Source organism: Heterocephalus glaber, unplaced genomic scaffold, assembly GCF_053883595.1.
Source record: "Heterocephalus glaber isolate CG9 unplaced genomic scaffold, H.glaber_assembly_v1.0 deba00001481, whole genome shotgun sequence".
In the NCBI taxonomy this organism is placed as follows: Eukaryota; Metazoa; Chordata; class Mammalia; order Rodentia; family Bathyergidae; genus Heterocephalus; species Heterocephalus glaber.
The window spans coordinates 47,426,679-47,435,087 of NW_028258317.1; the positions used below are offsets into that span (position 1 = coordinate 47,426,679).

The 8,409-nt window shown below is 43.7% G+C and overlaps 1 protein-coding gene across 2 annotated transcripts in view; it reads left to right on the plus strand.

The window, feature by feature from the left end:
• The window catches only part of Glis3 (GLIS family zinc finger 3), a 466,502-nt gene extending 461,348 nt beyond the window's left edge, over positions 1-5,154 (plus strand). For both annotated transcript variants that reach the window (XM_087184003.1, XM_004838230.4), the window contains 2 exons: positions 223-405; positions 1,243-5,154. In XM_087184003.1, coding sequence (XP_087040129.1) covers positions 223-405; positions 1,243-1,379 — 320 coding nt within the window. In that variant the 3' untranslated portion in view covers positions 1,380-5,154. The remainder of the gene's footprint in view (positions 1-222; positions 406-1,242) is intronic.
• The last annotated feature ends 3,255 nt before the right edge of the window (positions 5,155-8,409 follow it).

Consider the following 8,409-nt stretch of genomic DNA (forward strand, 5'->3'; position numbering starts at 1 on the left):
AGAGCAAACTAAAAATGTAATAAGCCAACAAGCCCTGAAATCCCTCTAAGGTCAAAGGGCTTCAGCCCAAGTAGTGCATTTCAGATGTGTGTCCGGAAGATTTTACAGGTGATCTTAAGGGAGAAAAGCATTTTGCCATAAGAATCCAGGCTGAGTGAGGTTCTAGCTTAGTTGGAGCAGTCTTGTGCCTTGAAGTAAGTTAATGTCATATTTGTGTTACAGGATTTTATGGACAGCTGCAGACATTCTGCCCCCCACATTACCCTGAATCCCCCAGAACTGTGCCACCTGGCAACTCCTGCAGTGTGGTCCCTTCCTTCGAGGACTGCCTGGTCCCCACATCCATGGGCCAGGCTGGCTTTGATGTTTTCCACAGAGCCTTCTCGACTCACTCAGGCATTGCAGGTATGTGGGGTGACTGTGACTTAGAAGCTCAGGCCCAATGAGGAGAGATCAGCTGGGTTTCCTGTGACTGGCCTGGACTAGCCTTGACCCAGGGTGCGACCGTAGCGCATCTGTTGATCTTCCCCTGACATGTCTCTCCTCTACCCCTCCCTCCTCAGCCCTTCTCCAGCCCTGCTTCCACCACCTGCTGCAGGTGCGGTCGTGTGTCTCCCAGATGGTCGCAGTCGCCTCCCTGTCTCTCCCCCTCACCTTTACCCCTATGCCCTCCATACTGCCCTGCACATTGCCTTCCAAACCTAAGGGATAAAATCGGCCACATTCCTCCTCAAATACCTTAATCAGTTTCCAGTCAGGTAGAGAATAAACTTTTCTCTCCAACATGACATTTCATCCCTCTTACCTTAGGACTGATCAGATTTCCAGACCTGCCCATACGTATTTTTCCTGTGTGTTCTTCTCTTGACCTTTTACCAGCACCCTTGACCGCACATGCCCCTCCCTCTCTATCTTTATAGTGTTTGCACCTTCTGGATTATTCTTTCCCTTCCTCTACATCTCTTTTATAATGCCTTTCCCTTTTGTGATTACTGTCACCTCCTTTTTGGGCCACTTTGATCCATCCTTAAAACACTTTTCTCTTACTTGTACTAAGCCTGAATTCCTGTACTTCCTGCTGAGTCATGACGTGGCAGCAGCCTTCAAGTCAGCCCCCTCCCCACTGGGCTCCCTAAGCAGAGACCTGCGGAAGGGCCAGCACGTGATGAACTGTCCCACTGCACTGCACACCTGGAAGATGTGTGGTCTACTTTCTGACTTCCTGTGTTCTTTCTCTTCCAGTGTATGACTTGCCTCCGGCTTCTTCAAGCCTCTTTGGGGAGTCTCTTCGCAGTGGGCCTGAGGACACCACATTCTTACAGATCAGCGCTGTAGACCGCTGTCCTAGCCAGCTTTCCTCCGTCTATACTGAAGGCTAAAAGCTCCACTGACCTGTGCTGCACACCCAGAATCTTTTAGTTGCTTGCAGCCTTTTGTTTTCAGACCATCACAGGCTGCATGAAGAAGGGTGTCAACCAACTCAATGAAGCCTGCCAGGTCACTTTGTCTTTGGAAAGCAGGACTGGACGATCAGAGCTGGCTTTGCAGCAGTATTTGCACTTGCTCCTTTTTTCTTGCTGGATTTGCCGGACCAAGTGAACAGCGGGGCTGTCTTTTCAAAGGGAAGTTAGAGTCTCACCTTGCTGGATACCTGTTACTTCCTGGCTGTTAACCCTCAAAGGACACCAATGAAAGGACGTGCATATGAAAATGTGGTTTGGGGATAACCTTTGCTGAAAACTCCAAAGAGGGAAGAGCCCAGTTACCTGAGGCACCATGAGCTGCCTCTCCCAAATCCAGGTGGTGCAGAGCCAAGCATAACAAGGAAAATCCATGTCTAAAGCATGGTGTGATCTTGACTCAGAAATTCCTGAGTTTTCCCTCTTCTCTTAGATGTTGTCATGCTAACCAATTGCAGTCAGCGTTTCCCTGCTGACAAAAGGTTTTCTACTTCACCAATCTACTTTATTTTTTAATTTTAGAGACTTGTTACTTACATCTGCTTTAAAAGGAAAAAAATAACAAAGTTTTGTTCTTTGGGTGGAAATCATGATCATTTTAGTCACCCCTACTATATGCATTTTGTCACAGCTGTGCTCGGCTTGGCCCTAGCTCTGAAATGTTAGTTTTGGAGATTGCAAAGGCTCTCTGAGGGTGACAGGATGGCCAGTCACCTGTGTGCACGCACACACACACACACACACACACACCCCCTCTCTGCACTCAGTGCTGTAGCAGGAACCCTCATGGATTGACTGCTCAGTGACTCTACCTTGAAAACTTTGTACACAGGAAAAGGCCATTTGACTTATCCATCCGTTGCTTTCACTCTGGCACTCGACCTAACAAGCATTGGGAGATATGGGGACAGGACCCATGGCAGGTCATATGTGTGGGTTCCCGCAAAAAACCAACCCTGGGATGCCTGGCATCCAGTTACTTTGCACAGCCTCTGCTCAGCTCCCTCAGGGAATCCACTCATCTGTCTGTCTTTCCCTGATATTTCCCTCCTCCCTGTTTCTGCTTCCTTCTCAGCATCTTGACCTATTTCAGACATGCCAGCCATATCCCATCATATCCTGGTATCAGCTCTTAGGAAGGTAGAAGGAATGGTTCACAGAAGGTGGGCTGAAGAATGCCATCTTTTTTTCTGAAGCTTGTTTGAAGGCCTGAAATTATTCACAGAGCACTTGGCCATTTTATATCAAGCCTGAAGAAGAAGTCATTTCTATTGACAAGTAAGGTCTCGTGTCCTAGTGTGTAAGCTATAAAAACTGGCCAGACCCCAAAGACTCAGTCAGTTCCAACATTCTGGTACATTCACATTTCAGTGTTTCTTTGCTCTCTTAAAGAATGTTTTCTGAACAATAGTAAAACAATGCTGTTTATCAGACTGAGATAATTATAATCTTCAGCAAGACAGTTAAACAGCTTGGTATCAGACTTAGGGTCCCGTGACAGTTTGCTTCGTGACAGATGGGTCCTTCTAGTCTGGCTCCAAAATCAGAAGTGTTCCACCTAGTTCCCATGTTCATTCAGTGTGCAGTAAATGAGGGGAATGAGGAGCCAAGTGTGGATTTCATTTTTATAGCACACTTGCTTGATCTAGCTTGTCTTGCTAGTGGGCTGTGTACTAAGGAAAGCTATAATGCAACTTTCCAAGTCTGCAAAATATTTGCATTAACCACATTATACAAATCTGCTCTGCTTTACAGAAGGATGCATCAGGCTTCTCTGACAAGTGAGCTCTGAGACTGCATCTAAAATCCCACCATTCTTGCAGACATTCTGGGTTCTGTGACTTTTCCTAAGCAAGGATACGTGCTAACACTGGCTTGGTCAGTAGCATCCATGACGTGTCCTCTGTCACACTCTAGAAAGAAAGGAAGACTGCTGTCTTTAGAGAGACTGTCTATCCATTCTTAACCACTGACTCTGTTACAAGCAACTCAAAATACATTTCATTGGTGTTATGAGAAAAAAATGAAGAGGCAAGGTTATTATTGCAGTTGATGTTGTCAACTGCCTGTGGCTTTATAGAGAAAGTGGAAAGGAGGAAGGAGAACAAAGCCAGAAGCTGAGCCGCAGAAACCACGGATGTCATCTCCTCCTTTGGTTAAGCGGAGATGCTTGTGAGCCAGGCTCTGGTCTCACAGTGGCCCTGCTCTTTGCAGCCTCCCCTGGCCCTGGCCCTGGCCCAGAGAGATCCACGGAAGAGCCAAGGGTCAGTGGCACCTCCAGCATCTCTTTCCTCAGCAGGATTTCGAGGCCCAGCCCCTGAGGGATATTGCTGTTGTCAGAGGGAGACGTGCAGTGCCCGGAGCCCCTCACAGACCCTCAGTGTTGCCTGATGGACATGGGTTTGTGATTAGGCACTCATGACAGGATGCATTCATGTTTCTCCAGACTCTAAAAGCTGTCCTTAGGACCCAGAATTTCTCCTGACCTTCAAATTTGTCCCTTGCTTACTTTTGCATTGCAGAAGATTTATGTATCTTACTATTTTATAGCAGTATACCTGAAACTTCAAAAGATCATTCCTTTCATTTCTTGACCTTTTTAGTCTTGATATGTAGCCATTTTCATAAACAGCTGAACAGAGATTGTCATTCCCCTTTAAAAACAAAAAACAACAAAAACAAACCGGGTGCTTGTGAAAACACGCAGCGCAAAGCCAATTACCCTATTACATTAAAAAATAAATCAGTATGTCTGGGAGCATTTAATTTGCTACATTGTCTTAATTCCCTAAGGAGACTACATCAAAATGTCAGTTGTAATTTGGTCTCTGATCATCATTTAAATATTATTTAAATATTTACTGGTCCTCTGAGGTATCTCCCTCTACCCTTGTCTCCCACAAATTACATAGGTGATCCTAAAATGGAAAAAGAGGTCGTTAACAGATTACAGCATAGTTTCCACTGATAATAGTGTGTTGGTTTTGTTCAGTTGTTTTGAAATTACTAGTTGTCGAGTGGGCTAGTACACTAATACCAGTTTTGAACAGGGACACCGCTAACTCTCCCATCAGAGAACCTTTCCTTTCCAGTTGCCTTGAAGTAGTGGGAATGGTGATTGTAACTGTTCAGTTTAACTGTTTGGTGTTTTGACTCTTTTACCATGTCATTTTATAACAGCATTTCTTAATGGCACTTTTTGTTGGCGATGTGGAATTTTGCAGTTACTTTTTTTTTCCTTTTGCCATGGGTAGAAAAAAAGAAAGAAAAACCAAACTCATTGGAGAAATAGTGAGTGTAAAAAAGAAGAGATTTATTTTATACAGACAGCAAAGCATCCTGTGTAATGTTGCTGACATGAAGCATTTGAGGGGAGTGGAAATCTGTTTTCCATAAATCACACAGGCTTTTGTACATACTTATATACACTCACGTAGAGAAATGAACTGCATATATCATACTGGATATGGGGCCCATTTTACTCTAGAGGCACATCTGGTGCTTATTGTCATAAATCTTTTAAAGAATTAGGTACACTTTTTTTCTATTAATATGTATAGTTTTGTGATTTGTCACAGTTATGTTTCATATAATCATAAGTTATTTTGTCTTGTTTTATGAAGTTCTTTTTTATGTCAAAGTAAAATGAAGGGATTGTGCACTTGGTACAGAATAAAACTGGAACTACAGGATATGCCCTCCTGCCTGAAATCCTCCTTCAGCATGTCGCTTTAAGACACAATGGAAACAACCATTGTTTGTTTGTTTGTTTGATTATTTTGTTTTGTTTTGCCATCAGCCTCCTATGTATTGGGGATGGTAATTATAATTAAAAGCAGATGGGGGGAGGGGGTCCAAGGCCAGCTTTAAAATGCCTCATTGCTTTGGGCCAGAGCTGCAGCCTGGATTTAATTATAGATATGAGGACGAAATGGCAGTAAAAATGAATGTCTCCCTGAATCCTTTACATGTTGGGAGTGTCCATAAATAAAACATGAAGCTTTATTTCATCAGATTTAATTAAAGCTTTTATACATGTTTTATTGGTTATTCTATTAATCTGCTTCACAAACTGGATAAATGTGTGCTAGGGTTTGAGGTTTATTTGTGCCTTTTCAGGATAGTGCTACATCATGCTTTAGAAATGCTGCTGGTGCTTGTGCCCCAGGTGCGAGGGCTGGGGTGTCAGCCTACTGGCAGTTATAGGAGGGAGATTTTCCAGCACCCATTTTCCTAAAACCCTGTAGAGAAAGACTTGAGCCTCAGCTCCCCAGGGGCTGATTCCTTGACCTTTATAGTCCTCTCACTCCCCGGAGGAAGAGGAAAGGACAGTTACCCCTTCCATCCCCTCCTGTGTCCCCACCTGACACCCTGGCTGTGCTGAGCTACCTTCCTCTGGACCTGTCTGTGAGGAGGGGTCAGGGTGGTCTCATCTGGCCGGCTTCCTACCCTATCTCCACAAGCATACTTAGAAAGTTTACTTTTCCCTATGTCTTTAAGATGTGAGAATGATTTAAAGGGAAGGTACAAAGTAGAAGAGACAGTGGCCCCTGTATACTTTGTCAGGCCTCAGGCTGAGAGAGCAGACAGACACCATTTGGTTCTGGAGATAGAAGTGGAAAGCAGCACTGACTGACAAAACTTGGAGAACTCCTCAGCTTCTTAGAGGGGGCTCCTGGCAGGAATGTGATTTCGCCTAACCTCTTTGGAGAACAGTTTGGCGTTAAGCAGGAGAGTTGAAGGTATACATTTCCTATGTCCCAGAAATCCACTTCTCTGAAGAAACTCTGATGTCAGTGATGGCTCAAACATAAGATGATCCCAGCACTATTATTCAATAATTGCCCCAAACTGGAAATGACCCAGCTGTTCACCAATAGTAGAATAGATCAATGAGCCTTGCCTAAGGGTATGAGTGACATGGAGAAAGGCAATGACAGAACTACAACCACACACCATAACTCAGAGCTGAGCCTCACAAACAGGCTGAGATAGATACAGTGTTACTGTGTACAATGTTAATGTATACACTTCATAAATAAAACCCAACCATGGAATAAGTGGTAGATGTGTAGAGAAGAACAACAAGGAAATATCACAAAGGCCTGACTCTGGTGGGGGCGAAAGGACACATGGAAGTCCTGGGCTTCTGAGGACAATATTTTATTTTTTGATCCAAGTGTTAGGTTATACAGGTGTTTGCTTTATAATTATTTAACTGTGAATATGTATTTTATAGTGTTGAGTTCAAATAACAGCAAGAGCCAGATCTTTCATCCCCTACTCTGAGGTATGCAAATGTGTGCAAAGAGCCCAGATGGTACATACTTTAGGCTAAGGCTTTGAAGGCTATCTGGTCTCTGTCTCAGCTACTCAACTATGCAACCTGCATAGCTCAAAAGCAGCCACAGACAAGATGCAAACAAATGGGTGTGGCTGTGTTCCAATAAAACTTTATTTATGGATGCAAATCTAAACTTCATCTCATTTTCAGATGACATAAAATAGTCTTTGAAAAAAGTTCCCCTATTTAGCATGGTAGAAAAAATATTCAAAATTCACAGTCTATACAAAACCAAAAAGGTTTCAGGCAGGATTTGGCATGTGGACCATAGTTTGCTGACTCCTGTCAATTGAAAGAACATTCCCTAGCCCTTCCCATAAATACCCACTCAGAATTGCAGATATGAGCCTCTCCACTTGTTCTGCCACATTGGGTCCTTTCCTAGAGGACATTCATGAGTTCTATTGATTTAACTTTTCTTTGTTCAGATCCTGAGTTCTGCTCCCTGGGATACAGATGAATGCTGACAGCCTGGAGTGCCATTCGACTTTATCTCTGGATTTAATGTTTTTAATAAAAGGAACTGGGCATAGAGAAATCTGTGAGAATTGGAAAATGAGCATCCATTCTTTCCAAGCTAACTAAATATTTGCTGGATCTTGGCAGTCATAGTCAACTTTATTCCTCTGAAATGCTGAGAGGTTATAAGCAGTAGGAGGCTTCATTTCTCTCAGGTCACAGCTCTTATGAGAAGCTGGAACTGCCTTTAGTGACCTGCAGGGAAAGAAAGTCAAAGACGCCATGAAGGGCTGGAGCTATAGCTCCGTTTTAGAGCATGTGCACAGCATGAGTGAAGACCTGAGTTTTGTCACTGAGAAGTGGTTTTAGCAGAGTCTGGCCCTGACAGTTCCATCTGCTGCCCTCCTAAACACCCCAACTGCCCCCTGCCTCCTGGCTTCCTGTAATTCCCTAATTATGGCCTGTCAGCCCTGATGGTGCTGCCTGTTGGCTCCTCACACTTTCAGGAGAGAACGCATGGGCACAAGTGAACACCTCTGCGTCTCCAGCCTGTTAATGAAGTCAATAATTTCAAAAATAAGGTTATTGCTGAGTCCCGAGTCATTTGCCAGATACTAGCTTGAACTAAATCCTTTTCATCAGGTCTTCAGGGGTTTCATATGTCTGAGTTTATGTATTGTGGGCAGCTCTAATATTAAAGCTGCCGAGAGCCTAGTGTTTTGGGTAAAATAATTCAAATTTTAAAAAGAAGTTTAACCAGGAAAAAGCTGAGAAAACATCCAGTCCAAGCTCATCATTTATAGAAGAAACTGGGTCATTCATTCATTCATTAGTGCATTTATTCACTCATCCAGCCTTTATTGTGTGTCTACTATGTGTAAAACACAGTTGAGTTGGCCCATCTTCACAGAGCTAAAGGGGATTCCAAGAATTATCCACCTGAAAATATTGCCTGGGGCTTGTTAAAAAGGCACATTCTAGCCGGGGATTTAGCTCAGTGGTTTCGCTACCTGCTGCGAAAGCGCAAGGACCAGAGTTCAGTCCCCGGTACCAAAAAAACAAAAAAGGCACATTCTAGAACTACTAAATGTATACCATAGAGCTACTGTTACAAGTTTTAGAGAGTGAGGCATCTGCATTTTCAGT